Source organism: Gobio gobio, assembly GCF_949357685.1.
Source record: "Gobio gobio genome assembly, chromosome: 20".
NCBI classification, from domain to species: domain Eukaryota; kingdom Metazoa; phylum Chordata; class Actinopteri; order Cypriniformes; family Gobionidae; genus Gobio; species Gobio gobio.
Window position 1 is genome coordinate 21,115,728 of NC_137113.1, and position 27,940 is coordinate 21,143,667.

At 39.2% G+C, this 27,940-nt stretch overlaps 1 protein-coding gene across 1 annotated transcript in view; it reads left to right on the forward strand.

Moving 5' to 3' along the window:
- Positions 1–27,940, forward strand: part of usp54b (ubiquitin specific peptidase 54b) — a 154,801-nt gene that overhangs the window by 88,520 nt on the left and 38,341 nt on the right. The window contains exons 3-6 of the mRNA XM_079846343.1: positions 1,703–1,795; positions 15,026–15,160; positions 21,778–21,891; positions 21,977–22,059. Of these exons, the coding sequence (XP_079702469.1) occupies positions 1,703–1,795; positions 15,026–15,160; positions 21,778–21,891; positions 21,977–22,059 (425 nt within the window). The remainder of the gene's footprint in view (positions 1–1,702; positions 1,796–15,025; positions 15,161–21,777; positions 21,892–21,976; positions 22,060–27,940) is intronic.

Here is a 27,940-nt window from a genome sequence, read left to right on the forward strand (position 1 = left end):
TATGGACAGGCTATTGTACGCTCACAAGCCCTACAGAAAATAATAAAGCGCAGCTTCCCAAGCTGAGTGTGGCATTCCTGCATTGTTAGCAAATAGAACTGATTGCCACACAGAGTGAGATTTTGCTGCTTTTCTGCATTGTTGTCCTTTTTTGTTGCTGTACTGAAGAACAATGCTGATCTGTTATGTGTGTGGTCTGTGTGTGTATAAGGCCAGTTTTGGATGATGATATTATGAGTTTGTTTTTGGGCCCAGTTGGCAGTGCTGGATGCATTAGGAATGGATAAAGCTTTGATCATTGGTGAGGTGTGTTTGTGAGTGTTCGGGTCCAGATGGTTGCTTGCGGGTAAAGGTGCAGTCTCGCTGTTTGTTCCACTTTAGTTTTGCATGTTCTCTACGTCTCGCTCTATATGATGAGTGCGAGTTGTGCCCGGGGCAGGTAAACTCCAAACAACTCTGATCCGCAGCGTGTACCGCATGTCTCGGTTATTCATAGCTTCATATCTCTGCAGCAATCTCCCCCTCTGCGCTCCACACGCGTTCTTATTCTTACGCACTTCTCCATATCTCTCTCTCTCTCTCTCTCTCTCGCGCTCTCGCTCTATCTTTCCCCCCACCCCTTCCTTCGTTCCCTCTCCATCTCTCTTCCTCATGTGCGACCGCACCTCTCTCTCCCAGACAGTTTGTGTCCTCACATCTCTATTTCTCACTGTCTTCCGCTCCATCCTTTCGCCTCCCTGTCTTCCCTGTTACTTCTCATTCTACCGGGATCCGGGTCTGAACCTCTGCCGGAGCCGGGACGGCTACTGGAAGTGTTGGATTCCTGGTCTACCGAGAGGATTAAGTGGAGTGGACAGCTGGCAGATGATCAGAGTGAGAGCGGCAGCCAGGACTGGCTTATATTTATTGACAGGATTGGAGGATTGTGCAGATATTGACCGATCGCTGCAGGACAGGGCCAGGAAGCCTCTGGGCTGTTTTGTGTAATGTGAAAACCTGCCCGAGGGTGAGTGAGAGTCGAAGTGTGTCGTTTTTTTCTATGTTGAATTACTTTCTGCTATCCCAGCTTCCTGTGCTGAGGCAACTAAGCAAGTAAACCATCTGTTGGTATGTTGATTTCCCCCAAAAAAAGTGAAGAATATTGCCATGTGGCACTTTCAGTGTTTCCTTTGCGTGGGTATCTTGAAAAGCCTAACTAATGGAGTTTGTGATGGGATTGAACCTGCTTGTTTGACCTGAACAATGGAAGCGGATGAAGTGTGTTTGAAAATGTTTGCATGGCGCTATGAAAATGTGAAATTGCATTTTTGATATTGGACCTATAGGGGATTTGCAAGTTCTGCTAGTTAGTGGTCATCCATGTTGGTTTAGTGCTGGCCTAGATGGTGGATCATAAGCATGCTGTTCACCACCAACAATTCTGGGTTTACCACCAACCAGCAAGGTATTTCTGTTGATGTTGGATAGCCAAGGAAGGAAGTCTTACTGGTAAAGCTAATTAAAAAGCCTTTATCCCAAGGTGGTTGGAATCATCCAAAACACAATATACTGGTCTTTTCAGTTGGAATGGTGGTGGTTTCTCTTAAAAATGTTGGTAGTTTATGAGATGTTTTTGTTGATGGACACTTCAGTGTCCGCTTGACAGTTCGAATTTCACACGCTTTCACTTGTTGACTTAACCCTTCTTTTCTTTTGACCACAGGTCCTTTGGCATCTTGACATCTTCCGCAGAAGCTTCCGTCAACTGAACACCCACAAGTGCATGGAGGACTCGTGTATCTTCTGCGCTCTGAAGGTGAGTGTTACCAGGTCCTCCCAAAAAGGGCCATGTTGTGCATTCCAAATCAAGGTACTTGACAAAAATAGGTGCTTCCTGTTAGTATTGCCTTCTCAGAAAAGTAGCTTGAGGCTACTGGATTCTCCTAGAGTGCCCAAGCTACTCTTCTAATGATCCAGCAAGGTAAGGCTGTTTGGACTAATTGACTTCCTCGCTGACCTTACTGTAGCACAGGATCAGAATAGAAATGAGGTTCTCAACATCAAGAGCACTATCACTCTTTTCGAAGAAGCCTTTTTAATTTCCTGCCTGGCGGCTGATAGAGGCGGGAGGTGGAGGAGGACCGGGATATATATGCTAGGAAAATAAACTCCGGTCTCTTTTTAAATAACAAACAAAGACCTCTCACTCAAACAATATCGTGTTCTCTAGTCGCCTTCAGGCTAAAAGTAGCTGTGCTATTTAAAGGTGTCACATACCAGTAAGAAGTCACAGAACTGACATTTTTCTTTAAGAGGGTCCTTGTTGTGTGTTAAAAGAAATCTTTGCCGTCAGATTTGTACTTGGCCATTTGTTTCCAAAAATACCAACATTTCTTGTTGGCTGTGTTTACGCCTGAGAGAAAAGAAGTACAAATAGCCTGACGGATTGAAATGTCTTTTTCTTTCTCTACTTTGTGTCTGGTTTAATCTTGTCCTGGTGTTTGGTGATTTACCTCTTTATTTTATGTTCAGGCATCTTGCTCTCTCTGAACTGAACAATTGGTTCCTCTGCACATGTAAGCACGGGTCCTGCTCCATTGTTTCCACGGCTACCTGTTACCTTGGCTACTCTATTCTCTGACAGCCCAGTGTCACGCCCACATGATGTCATAAAGACAGTCTGTGCCTCTGGGTTTCCTTGGAGTTGGTTGTGTTTTGTTGTGAGATTCGACATGTGTGGTCTCTTGGCTCTGTGGAATTGTCCAGTATAGGGTGTTGCTGAAGTCAAACTGAAATTATTTCATAGTGCTTACTATGAGGATAGAGAAACTCTATGGTCCTGAGTCTTTAAAGTTTATGTATTTGGTTCTGAATGATGGATGGATGGATGGATGGTTGGTTGGATGGATCAATAGATAGATGGATAGCAACTGGCTGATTGTATAATATCGTACTTATTACATGGCTAAATAAATAATACACGGACATACAATATTTGTTGAATTATTATTATGCAAGAAGAATGAGTGATGTGCGTGTGGTAAAACTTGCAAAACTGTAGGATTTTGACTTTTTATATATATAGATGGGTGGATAGATAGATAGATAGATAGATAGATAGATAGATAGATAGATGGATGGATGGATGGATGGATGGATGGATGGATGGATGGATGGATGGATGGATGGATGGATGGATGGATGGATGGATGGATGGATGGATGGATGGATGGATGGATGGATGGATGGATGGATAGATAGATAGTAGGGATGCAACAATACAGTTAGTCCACGATTCAATACATACCTCGGTTTTTAACCACGGTTTTCAGTTCGGTTCGGTTCTTATGGCTTGTCACATCAGTTTTTTGCTATTCTATTTTTAAGCGACAGGAACAGCAAGAAGTTAAGGAGAAAAAATTATATTTTTTTATTGCAGTACTCTTTCTTTATTTTACTTAAAAGAATTGAAAAACCTTTCTTAAACTTAAAACTTTACTTTAAAAAAAAACCTTGTAGCCTACACATTCCTAGAGTATTGTATAATATAAAATAAAATAAATATATATAAAGATTTACACTGGCAGCTCAGAGCTGTACAGCAGCATTTAAGTATGAAATTGAATGAATAAATGTAAAAATAAAACACTACATAGACTTCACTATAAAATATACACTGATTCTTATTAAAGCTACTGTATTAGTTTTTCATTCAAGAGCAGTGAGTGATTTTCTCTTTGTCTTTTGTTGTTGTATTAACATTAAAGGGATAGTTTGCTCAAAAATGCAAATTCTGTCATCGAGAAATGAATACAGGTTTGGAACAATATTAGAGTGAGTAAATAATGACATCATTTTAGAGGTGAACTGTCCCTTTAAGGACAGCGTGTTCACAAGGCTGCTGCCGTCAATTTAGAGGTCTTTCAATAAGACCTGCGTGCATCTAATGTACAGACACATGCCGATTTTACTTTCACTTTAGACATAACCGACTGTGTTTATGTTAACCTTGTGTGTATTTGACAGTATTAGCGCAGTAAGACTCCAGTAATCACGTGTTTGACAGGCGTTTAGTGTGCACGCTCGGAAAAGCACATGTTAAGACCGTGCAAGCACGCAAATTAAAGGGGTGGTAAAACACATTCTTTTGAAGGCTTGATTGTGTTTGTGGGGTGCACTGTAACATGTGTTCATGCTTCGTTTTAAAAAAAAAATTCATATATATATTTCATATATTTGACCTTTATTCTACACTGCTCTGTCCCTCCTTGTAAAACGGTCTGATGCTTTCCGGGTTGTATGTAGCCAGTCCCTCAAAAATATGCGATGGGCTCAGATTGGTTAGCTGGCCCAGTGTGTTGTGATTCGCTAACCGCAGTGCACGTTTGTCGGAAACGTCACGCCCCTTCCCTTCACCGGTAGACTGTGCTTTGGTCAGTATTAGAAACGATGGCGTCAATAAAACCATACCAATCTGAGCCCGAATCAGACCCAGAACATTTTAATGAAGATGATCGAGCAGAACCTGTTCAGTCCTCAAGAGTAAAGACTGCGGATCTATAATGATCGCTACTGAATGGAACTGTTACTTTTGTATTTTTAGAACGATTATAGCCAAATATCTGTCGCAAGAACTATTAACCCAAAACACTAAACACTGGCTTTACTAGTAAGTTAGCCAAATCACACACAGAACCATGTTTAGCAAGCCTGTAGATAAACAACACATAAAAGCTCTAATCAAAGAATAATTTACACTAATGCCAAGTTCGCTGTTGAGATTTTAACGTTAGTGTTTGTAACGTTAGGTGTCCGTCGGATAACGTTAAGTATGAATGAGCATTTAACAGACTGGTTTGCAGAACAGTGTTGTCATCTGTTTACTTCCTTTCTACAATGTACAACCTATTACAGGAAAACACATCGATGAAAAATAAATCAGACTTACAGGTTGTGGCCCGTAAACAGCTTCTGTTTGTAAATCCAGCTTTCAGGACAAGCCTTTGTGCATATCCTGTATTGAACTCGCGAACATTGTGGAAGTTTTCCTCCGTGAAATGTGCTGCGGGAGGGAGCCCCGCGCGCGTCGTGCATTCACACACTGGCAGTGTTTGTCTTATGCAGCTGACGTTGTGCAAATCCGGCATTGAACTCGCGAAGATGGACGTTTTCCTCCGTGAGATGTGCTGCGGGAGCCCCGCACGCTCCTGTTCCCTTCTGTCTCATACACACGTGCATATAACATGCTGTATGTTAAACGCTCTGCAACGCACCCCTGTCTCTATGAAGGCTGAACAAAGCAAGTACCCCAGACCTGCAATCCGGATGAATATAACAGCGTTTCCTCGGCATCGCGGCAACAACACTCCAGCCTAACTATACCACAACAGCGCCGCGATACAAAATGGCGCCCCCGACCCCCCTATTTAATATTATCGGAGGAGGGGTTTATGTAAATATTGAGCCTGGTGATGTCACCAACCCTGGAGGAATGTGTGTAGTCGCCTACTGGCCGTTTGCTGTAGTTCTTAGAAATGGATTTCTTTAAAAGCAAATATCTCCCTTTGCTTTAAACTTTGAACGTTGTAACTTTGCAGATGTTGTTTATGCTCAAGCAGCAACATTACACGCTAGCTAAAGTTAGAATAGTGAAATCGTGGTTTACCACCCCTTTAAATGTTTAACTGGCAAGGCTGTAAAACGCATGCAAATAATGAACTTTCGTGTTTGTGAATAACTATAGTGTCCCGTGGGTATAACTCTACCGCAAATGATATAATTTGTAGAAAAATAATGAATTAAATGCAAAACTGCGTATTGAACCGTGAATGCCATACCGAACGGTTCAATATTATATTGAGAATTTTGGCATCCCTAATAGATAGATAGATATAGATAGATAGATAGATAGATAGATAGATAGATAGATAGATAGATAGATAGATAGATAGATAGATAGATAGATAGATAGATAGATAGATAGATAGATAGATAGATAGATAGATAGATAGATAGATAGATAGATAGATAGAACTGTTGATATGAAACACAAATGAGCCTGTGTGAAATCCATCACAGTGATTGAAATGTGCTCTCTCTTTCCCTCTCTCTCTCTCTAAATAAAGTGTGTGTGAAGTGCTGAGACATCAGAAATCACTCTGCTGTGGTGACACAAAGCTGTATCATGAGAACGCTTTCACATATTTGCCAGGATTTATGACCATTTACCCGGATCTGTTCTCCCTGTCCTTCTCCTGCTCTCTCATTCTTTATTCGTCACTCACACTCTTGCTGTTTTTCTCCTGCTCCTGTTTTCTCACCGTATTAAACCTGTTGCTAAATTTAACTCCATTCCTATTCACTGTTAAACCATTCGGGGACTAAAAGCGATTGATATTGTCCAGGTGATGTGTTCAGAACAAATTTGCAGACTTAGAAAGAGACTTTTAATTTGAATCACGTCCAAGCAAACAAGATTTAAGCCTCCATTATGTTTTGAAAGGAAAAAGGAATTACTGTGGTTCTCAAAATAATTTGTCTTGCAGTACCTGAAGTGACAAATGTCGCTGAGTTGACTGCATGATTTTTCAGCAGTGTTAAGGCAGCATTGGTTTTTACTCTTAATAACATGACGGCATGCTTCTGTTTAGGCCTTGTGCTTAAAGTGTGTGGTAAAGCTCAATGCGTAACTCTTGAGGTGGATTCCAGTCCCTCAGGTCTCGTCCTGAGCTCTTTTCCTGCCAAACCCTCTGTGGACTGGTGGCATGTGATCTCATGTGGCTCAGGCTGTCTCCTGCCATGTAGCCTTGAATGGCATGCGCTATGTCACCTCTCTAATTTCTAATAAAGCAACGTTAGTTTCGGCCGATTGGTTATGAGAGTTCCTCACGCGTGCCGCCCGCCAGCCGCTTGCTTGCCAGCCATGTTATTGAAATTTAATGATCTAACCTAACGCTACTAATGAGAGCTGAAATATGCCCTCACCACACCGCTCCTTTCTGCAAACTGCTGAATTCTACAAATGTGTTTATTTGAAAGCGTTCTCACTGTGGGGAATATCATGTTCATTTACTGAGATGTAAATGAGCTGAGGGGAATGAAGATGAAAAATCTCATATTGATTGTTTGCAAAAGTATGCAACACTTGGCTAATATTATTTACTGATTGGCTCCTTTGATTTCAATGCATTTTCAACTTGCCAACTACTTTGAGTTTATTTAATACTAGTAATTTGTCTTTTTATTAGAGGGTGGCCTTTTGATGTATACTACTTCAAAAGTTTGTGCTTGGTAAGATATTAGGGGCCATGCACCGAAGGTGCGAATGCACCTATTAAAATCTTTGCTGTTCTTCTTCTTTTTCTTCTTCTTCTTCTTCTTCTTCCGCTCTTGAGTCTATGGCAGCCCATAGAACCGTATGGTAAAAAATTGTGAAATTTGGCACACTGATAGAGGACAGGCCCAACATTAACAATCCCTCTAGCGCCACCACCTCGTGAATCACTCATGGCGATTCGATCGCACCCTCTGACATAATTTTCCGTCATTAAAAAATTCCTGCCATTTAGAATTTTCCAAAAAAACTACTTTTGCGGACTCGTTCTAGACGGTTTGTCCCATTTGCACGAAAATTTTAACAGACCACCCTCACGCGGTGCCAACAAAAAAGTTTTGGGATTCAAGTTATTTGTTTTCGATAAACACGCAAACAAATTTTACGTAGCTCTTGCGAAAACAGACGTAAGGCTGTATCTCCGCAACGCTTTATTGTATTCAAACCAAACTTGGTACATGTCATCACAAGCATGACCCAAAGTGATATACAGCGTTTCGGCGCAGCGCCACCTACTGGTCCAGAGATACGAAAAATGTTTTACACTAAACTTTGCATGTGTCATTGTTCCCTTATTCTGACCAGAGGTGTCAAAAGTATTCACATTCATTACTCAAGTAGAAGTATAGATACTAGGGTTTAAAAAGACTTCTGTAGAAGTTGAAGTATCAACTCAAGCTTTTTACTCAAGTAAAAGTGTAAAAGTACTGGTTTCAAAACTACTTAAAGTATAAAAGTAAAAGTAATGTAAGGGGAAAAAATGCCCTTAAAGGGGTAGTTCACCCAAAAATGAAAATTCTGTCATCATTTACTCACCCTCAAGTACTTCCAACCGGTATGAGTTTCTTTGTTCTGAAGATATTTTGAAGAATGTTTGTAACCAAGCAGATAGAGCAACCATTGACTGCCATAGTAGGGGCAAAATGCTATGGCAGTCAATGGTTTCATATAATCTGCTTGGTTACAAACATTCTTCAAAATATCTTCAGAACAAAGAAACTCATACCGGTTGGAACAACTTGAGGGTGAGTAAATGATGACAGAATTTTCATTTTTGGGTGAAGTATCCCTTTAAGGATAAAAGATTAGGCCGCGCCACAGTGCATACCCCACTTCCTCAAAAAAAAAAATGTCTAAAGGCCATAATGACTATAATGTTATATTAAAAATTTAATGTTGAAATTTTTTAGATGCATAGGCTACCCGTTTCAGCTGCATATATTCCCATTGAAAATCAACGCATTTTATGACAATGCAAATACATTTAAGAACCATATGAGTACTACTGAGCAAAAAGTTGAAATTCAGAGGCATGTTATCAATAACCATTATTTGAATGTGTGATCAGTGTGGCCAGATTGGGTTGACGATTTCCAGCCCAAAAACTCACCAAATGTACATTTATATTCAAAAAATGGTTATTGATAACATGCCTCTGAATTTTGACTTTTTGCACCTTTACAATACTTATAGGCAACTAATAGTCACTCCAAGAAAAATCCCAAAACTTTAACTGCCAAAATAATTTGATATTATTTTATTGCCATTACAATCAATGTTGATAAGTAAGTTACCATTTTATCTCCTTAAAACATAACATTGATGATAAAAAAATTCCTAGTAAAACGGATCAAATATGACTGTGTCCAGGTAGAAACTGTCAAAACGGCAATCCCTCAGAAAAACACAATGTCAACAGCAAGAAGCCAATTTATGTGCAAAAAGTGCCCAATATAGAGATTGGAAAAAGCAATGTAATAAACAGGCATTTCACACGTTAATGCACACACCACTGTCAAAATGCGTAATTCATTGATACTGTACAATAATCCGTCAACAAAAAATAACAACAATGCGCTTACCACTGTTGCACTTTGCTTTGACAAAACTACAGTACGTCTTTTGTGAAGTACATGGCACATGCACTTAGTACAGTCAACACGGATTAATCGTTTATTTAAACCTCTTTCAGCAGCTGTAGGGTTGAGTTGCAGATGTCCAAGTGTGTATATGACGATGGACAGGAGTCACGGTTATATTTATAAAGAGTCTTCGTGTCACAGGTGTAATTCACGTTTGAGAGTTGAGTCACTCTCCCACTCTTTACTGTAGATACAACTTACTGTATATTTATGCCACTGGCATAGCGATCACTGGAATATACAGCTACGAGTTATCACGCTAAAAACCCGGCTAAAGGCATGAATGAGCTCGTCTGCCTGCTGATCGCTGATTGGCTGAAAGTGCGTGCTCTCGTCGGCAAGAACCCGCCCTATCTGGCAACATGGTGTGTGATTTGTGCAGGTGCAGGCGTGATTGATCGCGTACAACCCAATAGGGTGTCGGAATGGTTTGTGTTTATCCTTCTCATCCAACCACAATCAAATTCACTCTATCCGGATGGCGCGATTTATCTGGAGATAGTGGATAGTTGTTTTTTTTGACGTCAAGCCGGAATGAGAACATGCCGAAATGGAATAGGAGTAACGAGGCTATTATTAAAATGTAAGGAGTAGAAAGTACAGATAATTGCTTGTAAATGTAAGGAGTAGAAGTAAAAAGTAGGCTGAAAAATAATTACTCCAGTAAAGTATAGATACCCAAAATTTCTACTTAAGTAAGGTAACGAAGTATTTGTACTTCGTTACTTGACACCTCTGATTCTGACCACACCACATCAATTTTGTAACTGTGCCACCTATTGGTCAAAAGTGATAAACCATTAAATCATATTATTAGTGACTATATATATATTTCAGCCATTTTGCCTAAAATCATCTTAAACTGTATAATTGCTCATTGTTGCAGTTGGTCTGACACTCTCAGCCACGTTGGCATGTCTTGTCATTTTATTTGCGCTTGGCCCCGGTATTGCTGCTTGCAGCTATATTTTTAATTGTTTCTGAAAGAAGCCTCTCACCTAGGCTACATTTATTTGATGAAAATAAACTATTTTTCTATTTGAAGATATTTTCAAATTACATTTATACCTGTGATGGCGATGTTGATTTTTCAGTCAGCCATTACTCCTGTCTTCAGTGTCACATGATCCTTCAGAAATCATTATAATATGCTGATTTGGGGCTCAAGAAACATTTATTATTATCAGCGTTGAAAAAAAATATTAAGCTTCAGTGTTCTTTGATGAATAGAAGCACAATTATTTGAAATAGAAATCTTTTGTAACATTATACATGTCTTTTTTTTTCTTCTTTTTGTGGCAATAGAGCCCACATTACTGCCACTTCATGAGGTGTGATAGTGCCTTGAGGTTGGTGACCTCTACTGACCATCGGCCCCGCTGAGGAACTGCAGCGCTGCAGGCACCAAACACACACGCATACTCAATCTAAATAAATGCAAAGTCACAGTCACTCACACAAGCCACCACCTCTATTACGATGATGTTTCCTATTATAGAAGTTCAAGTGACACCTCTATGTTTGTGCCATTTTATGTAGTGCGCATCAGCGATTGAGTTAAACCCAATTACAAACTCATAATCAGCATGAGATTCAATCCCTCTGCAGTTTGAAAACTGAGCACGGGGAGTGTTTAATATTAATATATTTACGTGCGTCACAAGATTGCTGTTCCTGTCAGGGTGTGTGTGTGCATTTTGCATCATGTCTGTATTTTCTTATTGCCTTTGTGAGTTTTGAGCAGTGCAGATGATATGTGTCACTGCTGAGGCCTGTGTCTAGTGTCTTTGAGTGGAGGTTAATGTCTCATTTCAGGGCTCGCAGCTGATAACACTATCTCTTGTGGTTTGTGTGTGTATGTGTATGTATATGTATGCATATGACTGGACTTGCATGGTATGAGTACAGCCTGTCCAGTTGGGTTCCATGTCCTTGTTTAAAAAGAGAAGGACTTTACATCACACACACTGCCACGCTTTACATTACCTGCTATTACACACATGGACGACTCAACCCTCAAATGGGATTCCTGGTTCTACACATTTATAATATAAAGACTCATGGCTGTTTGTGGTTGAAACTTAAGAAGTTTATATGAATGTCTTTATTGGGAAGGTCACGACTGGTTCAGACTGGTTTATGTGTGTCAGTATTGGTTAGCTAGCTCTTTGACCAGCATATATGACTGGTATAATTTGGCTTGTTAAGCTTGCCCCTTCATTCGTGTACATTTTCCAGGTTTGTTGCATCATTGAAAGATGACTAGATATCTATGAGCAGAACTGAATATCCATACACATTGTTTGAATTATTTCTGTAAAATAATCAGTATATCCCTGCTGAGAAAACTGCTTAATATGGTTTACTTGTCTCCACACCCGGTTAGGCTGGTCTGTTGGCTTATTTTAAAGAGATTTTGATTCCTCTTCAGCTGACTGGGAGACCATCTAGACAAGCTGAAGACCAGCTTGGCCAGGACTATAAAGGCCCAGACAAATCAAACTGATATCAAAGATCTAGCGGTGTCAAAAGCTGAATGTTGCGTCACATTGTCTATGTCTGGGCCAAAAAGTTGTGCTGAAACATCGCAAAGACTACAGCCAACAGCCAACAGCCAACTAGTACTGCTTAAGAGGAAGTAGCTCTCATTGCCAGTAAGTGGCAGTAGTCTGTATTTGTCATTTAAAAAGGGAAACCAGAAGAAATAAGTCTGTGGATGAACAAACTGTAAACAAAGCAGCAACATTTTGTCATTTTATCCCTTCTGATTTTCCTTCGCATGCACTGGTTTGCTAAGGACAGCCAATCTGGGTGATTTCTTGCCTGGATGGGCTTTCTGCAGATGGGGGTCTGAATAGTGCCAATGGTGCGGCATACACCTCAACTAAGCTGGAATAAAAAACGGCGGCTCGACAGTCAACTTGGTGTTTCACGGCTTTAAGCTGAAAGTATTCCCATGTCTGCGTTCCGTTCTGATTCGTGGACATTCCACGTGATGCAGTTTTCGTCATAAGCTGTCTGTGTGCAGCTCAAAATTTTTGCATATACGCAAGTGATTTGAGTGCTTGAAAATTAGGTCCATTAGGTAGGGATCAGAATGCGTTCATCCACGCTCACGGTCAATAGAGTATTCTTTAAACAGCTTGTGTGCTCAACTTCTCCAGATGTGACAAATTAAATATACCCGAGCCTTTAAAGTGTCATGAACCCACCCCCCCTTTGTAGCCTGGTCATTCACACCTCTGAATTGAAAAGTCTCAAGAAGTGGGAAAAGACTTTGCCTGTCTAAGAACACAACACTATGTGGAAACTAGCATATAAAACACAACATATACTTTTCAACAGTTGTTTTTTTTTTCTTTAGATAAACTATTCTTCTACATCAGTTTAGTGCAAGCATGTGAGGACGTGTGCTGCCGTCCCACTCTCGCTGAGGAGAGCGGAACAGAGCTGCATTTTGGTTGGGCACTGATTGCCCGAGTGATATATTTGCTGCGTACACACACCAGACTTCCATTTGGCCCTTATCTGTCCTGAGAGAGAGAGAGAGAGATGGGGAAGGAAGAGGACATTAAAATATGTCCATAGGCGAAAATCCCTCCAGGCTCTTAGCTGGGCTGAGCAATGTGTGATTAGAGCTGCATGGGGAAATGATGCAGTGGCTGAATTTTCCTCTCATCGAGTTTCCTCAGTGGGGTACATAACCCTCTACGTCTGTCCCTCCCACTCTTTCTCTCATTTTCTTCCACCCTCCCTCCATTCTCTTTCTTTCTCTCCTTGGTGCAGTGCAGTCATCACACTGCATTACCTGTTCCAGAGCCACCGGCCCGTCCCGCTCAGGGGTAAACCCCCCATCCCACCTTCATATAGGGGGACTGCCTTGGGCACTGTGCCCACTGCATATATGAGGATTTTAAAACTGCAGTATGTGTGTGTGTGTGTGTGTGTATGTGTGTGTGTGTGTGTGTGTGTGTGTTTGCAGCCGCAGCGAATATTTGCCTTTGCACTGTGAGTTTTGCCCGAGTCCATTTGTTCAGCTTATCAGGATGTCCTCTGGTGAGAGAGCATTGTGTTGCACTCATTGTTCATTGAGTTCAATAACCGTGCCAATGCTGATGGACAGGAGAATAGATTCCACCGCAGGCATTTAGGACTCTGCATTTGTTTGAGCATTCACTGTTAATGAGTTCAGTATCTTAGTTAGATGTTTCCCAACCGGTGCTACAGGGACAAGCTTGTCCGATCGAATCGAAGTTGTGTGAGACTCCACAAAATGTTATGTTGTGAAGAAGTTGGCATAAATCTGTTGAATGTATGGCTGTGTTGTAAAACGCATTGAGCTGTCTGTACGTACTGCATTTAGGCATGTCCACTGTTTTAATTATTTATTTATTTTTTACCTTGCGAGCTCACCTACCTAGATAAAATTTTTGGACCCATTTGAAAACTCATTCTGTTTCAAAACCAATGAGCTTCTATTTACACTACCGTTCAAAAGTTTGGGATCGGGTAGATTTTATTTAAATATTTGTATTTCTTGGAAAGAAGTTAGTACTTTTATTCAGCAAGGATGCATTAAAGTTATCAAAAGTGACAGTAAAGACATTTTAAATGTTTCAGAAGATTTTTATTTCAAATAAATGCTGAACTTTCTATTCATCAAAGAATACTAAAAAAAATGATTTCTGAAGGATCATGTGACACCGAAGACTGTGTAATGAATAGTAATGAATCCTGAAAATTTAGCTTTGCCATCACATGAATAAATTAAATTTAAAAATAGATTAAAATAGAATACAGCTATTTTAAATGGTAAAAATACTTTACAGTATAACTGTATTTTTGATCAAAGAAATGCAGCCATGGTGAACTTAAGAGACTTCTTTCAAAAAAAAAAGAAAAACATTAAAATCTTACTAAACTTAAATGGAAGTGTTAGATTGTTTTCAACATTACAATATATTTCATACATCAGCTGTTTTAAAGTCTAATGAGCTGCCTACCTAGCAGCTCATAAGCAAATTGTTCAGCAAATGTTCCAACATGAGCAATTCCAATATTAGCTATTGTTGCAGTGTTCAAATATCATGTACGTAGACACGTTTGAACATTTGGTGTGTTTCAAAACATACTGAGCTGCCCATTTAGACATTTTCTTGGCTTTTATGAACATTCATGTCTGTTTAAACACTAGCTGTTAAAAAAGCTTCCTACTTACTATTATCGGGCATCATATACACATTTTGACATATAGTGAACGGCTGCCTAAACATAAATGGACATGTTTATATAATTTTCCTCTTTTTTCTACTAACATAAGGCAGATTTAAAATTTGCTAAATAAATAAACCACTATTGCCTTAACTTGCTTAAATAGTATTTCTTTGGCATGTTTGAGCATTTGTTGTGCTTCAGAACATGGTGAGCTGCCTATTTAGATAGCATCGTTTACATTATCACAGGCATGTTGGCATGTTTGCCATCCTTCAAAACCTGCTGATCTACATCGCTAGACTGCATTGTTGGCCAGCATGTACAAAAAATGCTTTCTAAGGACTAAGTAGGCAAGTCACTAGGTTTTGAAACAGCCTGTGTGTTTGTTTATTGATTTGCCCTAACAGAGTCTGTGATTGGCTGTATTGCAGTGCAATGTTTTTACAGTACAGTATGTCAGCCCTCCTCTCTTGATGTGTATTCTCTCCACAGTGAGCATGCAGGCTGCCGAAAGCTGTTGTGTGCTGTGGCGTTTCTCTTTCTTACTTTGAGGGGCTGTTTCTCTTTGTGGTTTCAGAGCATCTTCGCCCAGTTCCAGTTCAGCAGTGAGAAGGTGCTCCCATCGGACGCTCTGCGCAGCGCTCTGGCCAAAACCTTCCAAGACGAGCAGCGTTTCCAGCTGGGCATCATGGACGACGCGGCTGAGTGTTTCGTAAGACTTTGGTTTTATCCCCATCTCACCCCATTTTTCACGCTTGCTCCTAATAAGTTACTTTTCTCTTTTTGCTGACACAACGATCAGCTATACCCATCTTACCACCTCTGTTCTCATCCCTCTGTCTCTCTCAGGCATTTCCTCTTCTCACCTCTCCTCAACCCTACGTTCGTCTCTCCTCGCGTCACCTCTCCCAGTTCTGTCTTTTTCTGTTCCTCTCTTGGATTTTGTCAACCTTGATCATAGATTCCAGAGATGTTAGGTGTTGTATTTCAAGCACTGCTGCTTGTGCACTTCCTTGTGTGGTTTGAAGAGTGTTAGAAATGGAAACATGAAGTCTAAGCAGCGCAGGGAAAATAACTCCGGAGCTGAAGTTTGACAACTTTTTGAAATATTCATATATTACTGAAATGATGTGTTTTGGCGGGACATGTTGTTGTATTTTTGATAAGTATATTGGATTCAAAATGTCTGGCTGATAGGATTCTCTTAGAATGCAATGAGACTTTAAATAAAACCATCTGAGGTTGATCTATATTTAACTGTAAAGTAATGGATTTTTTTTTCTTTCCATTGTTGGGAGATAGCTTTTGTCTTACATAATTTTGTGACATGAGCTTATGTCAATTCTTCCTGTGAACTTTCATTAGCTATGTTCCAAGACCTTGTGAACTGCACTTTTTTTAGACATCTTGAGATGCAGGATGTTTTGTCAGCATTGTTATGTACAGTGGCAACAAAAAGTATTTGAAGACTTAAGCAAAAATGACTTAAAGATATTGCACTAGATAATAGTGTTGTGGTACTTGGTCTTGTCTCGGTCTCGACTGCATTTGTACTCGGTCTTGTCTTAGGACTCGGGATTTTATCTCAAGACTGGCCAAGACCACAACTGCAAAAAATATCGCTAAATTTCCAGTGCATTGTCTGGTTTATTTGTTAACATCATTAATGTGATTTGATGTAAAACGTACTGCTTAAAATGCAAGCAATAACTTATTCCCAATATGATTTATTTTGTTACTGTGTTGCCGGGTTCGAAATCAATGCAGGATTGTCTCAAAAATGTAAAAATTGACGTATGATTGCAAAAACGTACTTGTATGAGATCGCGTATAACTATAGGATATAAGCAATATCACCAGCGAGAGAGCAGTTTTCACGTATATGAGCAAGATTGCAAACGTGATATTGTTTTATATACACGTTTCATTACTAAATGGATCAGCTGCTTTGAAAAAATCGGTTGATTAAATGATTCAGTGACTCACTTATTAAGTGTTTTGATTTCAGTTTCATATTTAAAAGTGTACGTATCATTTTATTTTTCCATCACATTTCTATATTCAAAATGTTACTTTTACTAAATGAATCTGAACATTTATTTATGCAGGTGTAATTGTACCAATTCAGATGCGAATTCTGTGCCACCTCTGCAATACAAAGATGAATTTTGTTAGTGATTTGATTGGTAACAGCTCTATAGTGTCTTATTATTCTAATTGTATTGGTCTTGGTCTCGGTTTAGGTGGTTTTGATTACTAGATATACATATCAAATGAAGTGACAAATGACAATAGACCTTTTTGTTTTTCAGAACTAACTTCGCATTTCTGAGACATTTTGCAATTACTTTTAACCACCAGGAGATTTAAATGGATGTTGTGTAAAATTTCCCCAAGCAGAGCAGCCAAAGAACCAAATCATTTTGACATCATTCAGAACATTATATCTGTTTTAAAATGTGAAATGCTTAAAAAGAATGTTTGTGCTTCATCACTTTAACATAAATGGCACTTACAATGCACCAAAAATTCATACATTTTAATTGTCCAAAAAAAAATTGGGTTCCACTGTATCCTTTTCGGATGAGGCAGTCCTAGAATTCATTGTGACAAGCTCAGTAAAAATGGTCCAATTAATATATTTATTAAGCACTTCAAAGTAATTTGATCTAATTAAAATGGACTATTTCATGCAGTATGTGTTCTCTATGTATTTTATTTGCTTTTTCAGCATGAAGATGTTAGCTTAGCTACATGCTAGCCATAGACTAATTTGAAATATCCTGTGAGTGGTAATGGAAGAGCCTTACTTGTGTTTCATTTGACGAACATTAATGGAGTTTCAAGTCATTCTCTTTAAAAGATCCATCGGCTTCCTTGGTTTAGTTTTTTTTTTTTCAATGCATCTAGTTTTGTTGCCATTATCATTCTTGGTTTTAGTTTTGTTTATTTTTATTATTGTTAGTTTTATTTTAGAGCAGCCAAGTTAATGTGCTAACTCGTCCAGTTTTATAATGTACCACGAATGAAAAATTTTAACTAAAATGAATTTGTGGTCATTTTTATATAATTTAGTTTTGCAGTTTTAGTTTTTTCCCCAGTTATGTTAGTTACTATTTTTACTATTTTTGTTCGAGGTAGCAAATTTTTTAATAATAACTGCTTCAAACAAGATGTTTTCTTATGTTCTTATGTTCAAAACAGCTAGATGGATCACAATACCGTAATACAATACAAAAGGTTCATATGGAACCTAAGAACACATTATATGTAAGGTAGGTCTATGTAGACTGGTAGGCTGATCACACATTCATTAGATTTTGCAACAGAGCTGTTTTTTTTAAGTGGACAATTAGATTAATGGCTGTGAACGTCATGGGCTTTACAGGCTTATGACAGCAGGAGTTGGCAGGTAAATGAACGGGCCCTGCTGTTGCTTTAGATGAGCTCGGATGGGATCATTAAGGATGTGGAAGCTTTCTATAAGATCTTCCCGTACTCCTCAACCCAGTCCTCTAATCCCCAGACCTGATTATTCGGCCGCACCTGATTAAGGACCATAGATTGTGTTTATCTCACATTTATGTCCTTAAAGGACACACCGCATGAGCATCAATACAGATAATTGCTTTTAAGCAAATAAGCAATTGAACGATCATTCACTTGCGAGCGGCTGAGCTGTCCAATCAAGATAGCTCACAGAGAGACCCTGTGATTGGCTCCATCTTAAATACCCATTTATATGCAGCCAGTACTGTCTATGTCAGGGTTTTTTTCCCCGCCATAGATATGTGAATGCAGCTGTGCTTACTCATAAGGTCACAAAAGACAGCATCATCAAAGTGTTATTTAGCTCAATTAGCACCTCGTCTGCAGTTCGGTAACAAAGGTCTGTTTCTGTCGCGGGCTCATTATTTTTAGCCGAGGATCTGTTGAATGGAACTGCCATGATTTCTCCCATTTGTTTGACTACCGCAGATGCAGGCACGGGGCCAAAGCGCTCGTTGTGCCATCCGTCTCCACTTTTAGACGCCGACCCCTCTCCTCACGTGCACCAGACGACAGACATTACATTAGCGAAATGCCAACTCTTCATTTCTGCTTCGCTCCTCTGCACATCTGCACCCCTGCATAAATAGCTGCGTTATTATCTGAGCCGGAAATGAAACGCTCCATACACTAATGATTTGTTGTGTGATACTCAATGAGAAGTGTCTAGCGGCGGGCATGAGATGTGATATTTTTCAGAGTGAAAAATGACTTTGAATGCAATATGTGAAGAGTCTTTATTTCCGAGCTTGGTGAACTCAGAGCTAGTTTTTGTAAAGAGTATGACATAATGCCACTTTGCTGATTTTAATATTATATAGTGCACAAAGCTTTCCAGCTGACTGAAATTGAGAAGGTATTCAAAATTCTAGTTTTTTTCATGAAATGTTTTACCAGTTTACTCTTTATTTTTTTCACAGTAAGTTCCACTTGGTTTTGATATTTTGCTATGTAATGCAAAGACAATCATTTTCTTAAGTGTGACTGCGGTGTCTGAAAACCGCTGTATCCTTTGAGGCAATACCAGAAGGCATTGCAAAAAGCTCAGTGAAAGTTCCCATCCAAGATGACAATGTGAGATTAAAGGGGTCATGAACTGCATTGTTTTGTTCTTTTATGTTTTCTGTGGTCCACTTATAATGTTAGTATGATTTTTACATCAAAAATAGTTAATTTAGAAATAAAAGGCATTTTTATATCCTGATTTTAGCCCTCTGAATTGAACGCTCTGTTTTAAAGGATTAGTTCACCCAAAAATGAAAATTAACCCATAATTTACTCACCCTCAAGTCATCCCAGGTGTATATGACATTCTTCTTTTAGACTAATAAAATCTGAGTTATATTAAAAAAGTCCTGGCTAATCCAAGCTTTATAATGGCAGTGAATTGTTGCATCGTTTTTGAAGTCCATAAAAGTGCATGTCTGTCATATAACTGCCCCACACGGCTCCGGGGGGCTAATAAAGGCCTTCTGAAGCGAATCGTTTGTGCGATTCGTGTAAGAAAAATATCCATATTTAAAACTTTATAAAGTAAATGATCTAGCTTTCGGCCGATCGCCTTCCATATTCAACTTACGGAAAAAGTGTTGTGCCTCTCACAGTTCAAAATGCTTACGCTACGTCCGATGACATTGTTCACCAGTTACGCTCGTTAAACAATTTAAAGTACTGAAATTACTCAAATAAAAATAAACTTAAATAAAAATAAAGCTAATTAGAAATATTAAAACTAATAAAAATTACAAAAGCACATAATAAAATTGCTAAAATCTATACTAAACTTAAAATTAAAAACTGAAAATATAAAAATAAAAAATAATTCAAAATTGAAATAAAATCATATAATAGTAAACATGACATGAATGTGTGTGTATATTTTATTATACCAAAAAAACAATAACGCGGGCGATGAATTCGTTCAGTTTAACGCATTAAAAATATTTAACACAATTAACGCAGCATCTGTTTTTATATCCATTTTTGCCTAGCGTCACATTATATGATTACGCTCTTATTCATATAAATGCTTTTAAACCATCTGTGCAACAAGACAAAAGAGAACACGCTGTATGTCAATGTCCTATCTGTGTGGGTGTGTCCTATCAGCTCATTGAGGGACACCCTGACACACACACACTCGACGCACAGACAGACTCGCGTCAGTCTCGTGCACACATCGAGTTCTCTTTTGCTCTTGAACAAACAATAACAACAACACAGAGAATTTTGCTGTAATAGGAGTCTTAAATTAGTTAAATTACGTCAGTGGTCGACATATTGTGAGAGCTCTCATTTTCTGGGCCTGGTGTCTATAAAATCTTTTCTTTGACTAACAAGGACATTTTCAGCTCTGAAACTTACAGGATATTCTTATATCACGATGAACTTTTATATACCAAAAGCTCAAAGGAAAGTTGATTTCTCAATTCATCACCCCTTTAAATGAACTTGTGAGAGAATGAGATTTGCTTGACAGTGCGTCAGATCCGCATCATGTTCGGGAGCGGTCGATCTTAAAGTGACAGCAGCACTGATGATGTCATTAATGTTCTTCAAAGAACAAAGGGAACAGAGAAAATTTTAGCTTTAATGAAAATTAATCTATATTTAATTTATGCAGTTTAAGAAAGGTGTTTGATAACTATAAAATTTCTGTATAGGCTATGTCTAACAGGGAAGGCTATGGGTAAATATAACATTTATTATAATGGGTTTATGTAAAGATTGTTTTAAGTTCACTTAAATTAAAAGTTGTTACTTTTTAAAGCCTAATACATGTTGAAATTGGTAGCTTTCAGTTATACTGTATTGTAACGTCATTAATGTTTCATAGAGACATTAGTATCAGTGATGCTGGCCTTCATTCATAAAAAGATGCCATTACAACAAATATTTAAAATATACTGTCTTTAAATTGTTTCTTCATTCATTTGGAGAGTAACTGAAATTATTACAATATGAAAATATTAAAATGTTCCAATGTTTTTAATCGCGATTAATCATGATTAATTATAGAAAAAATTTGATTAATTCTTTTTTTTTAACCGATTCCCAGCACTAATATATATATATATTTTTTGTCACCTTTATTATTTGTGTCAGATCTGATTGCAAAAAAATGCATGTTGTTTGATAGTTATGTATAAAAAATGTTGTTGCTTTAAATTTTTTTCCTTAGTAACGACTAACTACTTTTTCATATTTTTAGCTTGAATATAGGTTAAATGTTTTGAGGAAAATGGAGTAGCATGTAGCTTCTCCAGCACTGGTAGTTATACGGATCTTGCAGGCGTGGTCAGTGCTGTTAGTGAGATGAAAGGAAGGGAACGAGAGATTTGATGTATGGTCTTTTTCACCTCTCTCACTTTCTCTCCCACTCCCTCGTTCACCCTCTATTCCTTTGTCAGGAACTTGCAATGTGATTGATTGATTTAAAATTTGCTCAGCTAGGGAATCAAAAGGACTCTTATGAAAAATAGATGTGTTGTTCTCACTTGATCAGATTAACGTGAAGTGAGTGCTGACAGAGAAAAATGAATATAGGAGCTGGACCACACAACTCACTGTCTCCGATACACATACACAAACACCCATTCAAAGATGCCTCACTGTTTAAATGCTGTAGGAATAGCCAACATGCTATACTGCACTGGCACTAAACATCTTGTTCCAGAATTGTTTATCAAAGCAGGATAAAAGAAAAGAGAAAGCCAATGCGCACACTGCACATACTCAGTTACTAGAATGATCCAACCGCTCAGTGTTTGTTTTCTTTAGGAGAATCTCCTGATGCGGATCCACTTCCACATCTCAGATGAGACCAAGGAGGACATCTGCACGGCCAAGCACTGCATCCCACATCAGAAGTTTGCCATGACACTTTTCGAACAGGTTGGTGAGGCACATTGTTTCTTTATTGTACATTTTATTTGGTTCCTTATATTTGTTATATTTATGTGTTTCTTGTCTTTTCCAGTGTGTTTGTAATAATTGTGGAGCCACGTCGGATCCTCTCCCTTTCATTCAGATGGTACACTACATCTCCACCACCTCTCTCTGGTAAGTGGAGGACCATGTTTTCATACCAACAGAACTCATTCATACATAGGTTTTTTTGCTCCTAGAAAGTATTCAGTTCTGTTCTAAAACCTAGTGAGACGACTCGTTGCCTGTTCTCTACATAGACAGCTGCTTTCGAAGTCAACATCCTAAAACCCTTATTAGTGACTGATTTGTAACGCTTTACATAGGCAGCAACTCCACTCAAATAGTGACTTATCGTTTTCAATGTTAGCATGTTGCTAAACTGACGATACAATAAAACATTTTTTTTTAAGGAATTTAATACTTTAATTCTGCAAAGGAGCATTAAATTGTTCAAAAATGACAGTAAAGATATTTGTAATATTTCTGTTTGTTTAAACTTTCTATTAATCAAAAATCCTGAGAAAAATATCACAGTTTGCACAAAAATATTAAGCATTACAACTGTTTTCAATATTTTTAATAATAAGAAATCATTTTTTGGCACTAAATCAGCCTATTAGAATGAATTATGAAGGATCATGGAGTAATGACTGGGTATGAATTACATTTTAAAATATATTCAAATATAAAACATTTGTTTTTAATTGTAATGATATTTCTCAATCCTGTTTTACTGTACTTTTGATGAAATAAATGCAGCCCTAGATTTATTTGATAGAACTTGTCGTAATGCATTCTGGGGTTGTCATCTTTGTGAAGAAGGTCAAAATTGAGTAAAATGAGATTAAGTAAAACAAAATGCACACCATTTGAAGTGAAAGCGCAGCTATGAATCATTAACCCCCTCAAGTCTGCCGTCGCGCCGGTGCGATCAACTCGTTTTTTTTCCTATCAGTGCCAAAGAGACTAAAATAACGCTGTCGTTTTTTATCATTCAGGCAAGTGTTATACATCATTTATAATCTGTTAAGTTTCTATTTTTTTTGTTTTACTAATTGTTGTGCTTTTGCAAAATAAAGAAAACAAACATAATGCACAATCTGCAGCCTCTCTGTCAAAGATGTTCATTCAGAAAAGGAACTCTAGCTTAGTGAATACTTGTCTCGTAAACATGAGACCTATGTCTAAAGAAACGTTGAAATGTCAGGTTTTAAATAATGTAAATCAAATCGAAAACAAATATTCTGTGTTTATGTAATCTGTTTGAAAACAGAGAGATATCATTATCCGCTAATGCGACCACGTCCACGGAGCGTGCGTTCTTTTGAGATTCAAATACTGAGGCGATCCAGAGTCAACGCCCATATCAACTCAAATAAACACATCAAGTGTAGAGTGCTATACTTCAGCTACATCGTTTTGAGACGCGTTGAGGAATAATCGCTTAGCTCCCTCTCAGTCACATACCTGAAGTTCATTCATTATGCGGCTCATTATGCAGGTCTTTTGTCTCTCAGATGTGATACCCAGCATTATTCATGATCGTTCACGCCTCCTCGCATATGGCCTTTGTAAAGAAAAAGTGTCTTACAAAATGTAAATCAATATATTGTGTGATGTGAATAAGTAGGCACAATGATTCTCACACTATTTTGAAGCAAAAACTCTAGGCAACAACAACCATTAGTCAAAAGTCTTATGGACACATATCTATTGTGTGTTTTGAGGCCTTTATTTTAAAACAAATTTTTTTGTTTTTTCAAAAACCATGCATAAACATTATCCTCTCAAAAATACAAGAATGTACATACATGTTGCTCACATATTATGGTAGCCCAGTTTGTGCTGAATACAGTGTAATTACACTTTTGCCATTAATATGTTTATAAGCAACTGAAAAAAGCACAAATGTCAGAGCATGTCAAAACTTCTAAAGGGCCCCAAAACAGCTCAGACTCCAGAGGGTTAAAATGCTGTCTGCGTAGGCAGCTCACTATGTTTTGAAACGGAGCCATTGATTAGAAATTTAGCAAACATTTTAAAGAACTGGAGATTGCGACCATCTCCGCACCATCTGTAGCACGCAGAAGACTTGTGGTTGGACGGGAGTGGTCAAGGATGTTCCACCCAAGCTGCAAATTTTCTGATTTTGACCAAAGATTATGACGACAAGTTTTTTCTGGTGATTAACTTGCATAGATTAATCATGACTAGTAATGTGCTCTAACAAAGTAAATAGGGTCAGTGTAAATTTCATGCAGACTGGAGCAACATGAGATTGACATGAAAAGGAAAATGCAATAGACTTTTCTTCCTTACTGTGAAGTATATCCAAGTGAAACAGCTTTTTGAACAAGAAAAAATTTAGGACAGGACTTGATTTTGTCCATTGGAAATTGATTGGATCATAGGATCGTTGTGATGTGTTATTGCTGTGATCTCATGTGAGTGACAACTTGTCCTGCCCTCACGCCAACAAACACGTCATCAAAGAGATAAGATGATGTTACAATGATGTTAAAATTATTTTGATTGAAGATTATGAGGGCACATGAGTTAAAAAAAAATTATGATGTATTGTGCATGGATAATTCTTTTACAATTATTTTTTATTTCATGGTGACTTTAAGCGTCTTACTCAAGATCCCAATGCTAATAGCACCCCTGTCAATCTGACAACCTTCAGTTGCTACCACAGAACCATTTGGCCATACTACCGCCAACTGTTATGTCCTGCACTTCACTGTGTTTTGGTTCAGTTTTTCTTGTGCTGCACAAATGATTGATACTCTTGCAGTTGAGGGTGATCTACTGGGACTTAGTGGAGTGTTTGAGTGTGTGTACACCATTTAGTGCTGGAAACGGACAATTGTGGCTCTTTTGTCACTTTGATGTTGAGTGAGGGTTTCGATTTACACATCAGACTGGAAACTGAAGGTAAGGGAGCCTTCCACAGTGTTTATCGGGTAAGTGAGCCACCAACTCCAGCTGAATGCTAAAGCCGACCTGCTAGGCTGGAATGAGGCTGTATATCACAGGTTATTAGCTGTCATTGTACACATCAGACCCGTGAGAGCCATCTGCTAGAGCTATGTACAGGAAATGTGCCCTCCGCAAACCCCTCCCTCAAGTCCTATTCTCACACTCTAGTGTATATAGATTGTTACACACACATGCAACCTTCATCTGCCATATTTTACATCTTTTCATCTCTCTATCCATCCCCATTCCCCTATATTCCCACATATAAATCCCACATGTATGTGCACACTCTTAACTCTTTCTGAAAACGTTCTTGCCTGCTGTACAGTATTTCATTCTGAGAGTTTCACAACCCATTTGATGTTTAGACCACGATAACACCATTTCTCCAATGAGAAAGTGGACCACTAAGGACACAGATAGGACATTACCCATCAATCCCTGTGGAATTTTGTCCCCAGCCCACTATATAGGACATCAGAAAGAATCTCTATCAGCATCTCGTCCATCTGAGGTTTCCAACACGATTCAGAATTTCACTACTTGTATTATTATGCATTGTCAAATGATGGAATAGCTACTAAGGGCCTGATTTATTAAGACATAAAAAAAGACAAGCACAAAATGAGACACTTAGCCCATTATAAAGGTTTGCATGTTTTGCATGTATACATAAAACACGTGCAAACTAAGTATTGATTATTAAGTATTGAAACCTTACATTTAAAAGTGTAATCCGACAATTTCTCCTGTCATCACTGGCGCACAATGAAATCTGAGGTAGGGTAAGCCACAAAGGATCCATCTGTTGTATCCTTCATTGCCCGGGAAACTAAGGCCGCATTTGAAGGAGCCTTCGAATTGGGACAACCTTTGTCGCACCGCTGTGACGCAATCAGCCTTCGAAGGATGCAGCCTCTGAATTGGGACTAATGCCGTGTTCCAGGCAGCCCATAACCCGTGTTTGTCCAACCTTCTACCAGTGAAAGTGCACTGGAATGGCAGTCAAACCTGTGACTTCCCACCCGTGAACTCGTACTAGATCGATGTACTCCCAGTCACGAGCTCTGACATCACATAGCCCGCGAAACCACCCCCTACGGATGCAGTGATTATGAAACAAATATACAAATAACGTAAAATAAAAGGTATAACAGCTTCTCTTGCTGTATGCACCGTTTTTCTCTGTTGTTTCCCTCAAATAAGCAAGGAGGAAGCACCGTTGGCAATATAAATGATTGTAAATGAGCATAAGCCCTGTACGGTCCACCATGCTTTGTTTACATCTAGATACCACAATTCCTTGGGCTCAGGCAGTTTGGCGTGACTTTGCCTGGAGTGCTACAAAGTCGTGAGTCGTTTGAAGTTGTAACTTACGGGCTCAAAAACCTGCCTGGAATGTAGCATAAGCATGTAGGTCAGGGTCTTCAACGATACAGGGAGCACTTTTCTCAACATGAATCATGTGAAGTTGGATGTTAAAATCACTTGAAAGACACTCAAGGATCTGTTTACGACCAGAGAATGTGAGCGGTGATGTTTAGTCCGGAGCAGGGTGTACCTTTCTGAAGATTCCGCTCCACTAACTTAGTCTGCTCAGGGCCGTTCGCTCAAGCCATTATGCCCTTGGTGATATGCTGGTTTGAGAAAATGTGAAATAAGCAGTAGGTCTAATGCTGCTTTCACACCGAACAGCGAATAAAGCGTCAAATTTGCGTCTAGTTGGACGCTTGAACATTTTGAATCTACTCATGAAATAGACACGCATTCGAGGCGAAAGGGGTAAGTGCTAGGTGGTTGTCTGTTTGCAAGATGGCTGATGTTGATCGAGAGTCACCGCTCTGTATTTGCTCTGGAGAGCAGAACAGCAGCGTAGGAGTCAGTGTTGCTGTACTTGGGTCCACGAGACCCTCCGGAGGCGTTCCCAGTTTGGCGAGTTTCACCACTTGCTCAAGGAGCTGCGCCTGGATGTCGGCCGCTTTCAGCAGTACTTCCGTCTGTCCCGTGCCCAGTTTGATGACCTATTGTCCCACATTGGAGCGAGGATCGAGTAGGCAGGTCTGCCGCCGTTTATCACGAGCAGGCTCCTGATTGGTTAACACGGCGCAAACAGACGCCAAAGTTCAGATTTTTCAACTTGGGCATCAGGAGACGCTCAATTCGCGTCAAACTTTAGCCTTCTAGCATTGAAAGCATATTTTGGCGAGGGGGGCGAGCGAGAGACATGGGAGGAGCATGCGAGATCGGTGTGCGTGATTGAGAATGAGCATCACCTGCGAGGCACACTGGTCTCGAGTCCTCTCATGAGGGAGCACGGAGGCATATAAGGACTAGCGACATCAGTGAAGGACGAGAGAGGACCAGGCCGGGATTTTAAGTTGTGTTTTATTTACGTTATGTTATGTGTGTGCGCAGCAGTTGTCCGTGAGGGGCTGCCGTTTTTACTTTCACTTTGTTCATTTATTTTATTAAAGTTGTTAAACGTTCGCCGGTTCCCGCCTCCTTCTTCCCTGAACCTACATACTCCGTTACACATATGATCCCACACTCCCTGCAAATCAGCGTCCAAAGCCACGCCTCCTTCAAAACACATGAACGCACACAGACCAGAAGTGAGGCGAACGGGGACCACGTTATTGGATTAGATCATCATGTGTCATTCACTGGTGATAAAACTTTACAGTACAGTGAAGTGAAGGGAGAAACAAGCGCTTGTTTGCATACATACCGGTAAGTATGTGATTGTGAAATTACTCCAGTTGAAGTAATTTAACCTGTTGTTATAAAGGAAATAACGCATCGTATTTCAGCTTTATTCATATGCGGTTTCAGGACATAGCGGCAACACAGTCAAATCTCACTGAATTATCTTCATAGGCAAAGTCAGCAGTAGATAGAACTGTACTGTCAAACCTGAAATGTAGATAATCGCCACTTGTCGGCTCAGAAGGAAAGTTAGGTTGTTGCTGTTTGCCTGTCATTTCCTTTCTGTCTGCACAGCGTACGTGAAACGCCCTGATGATGTATGATG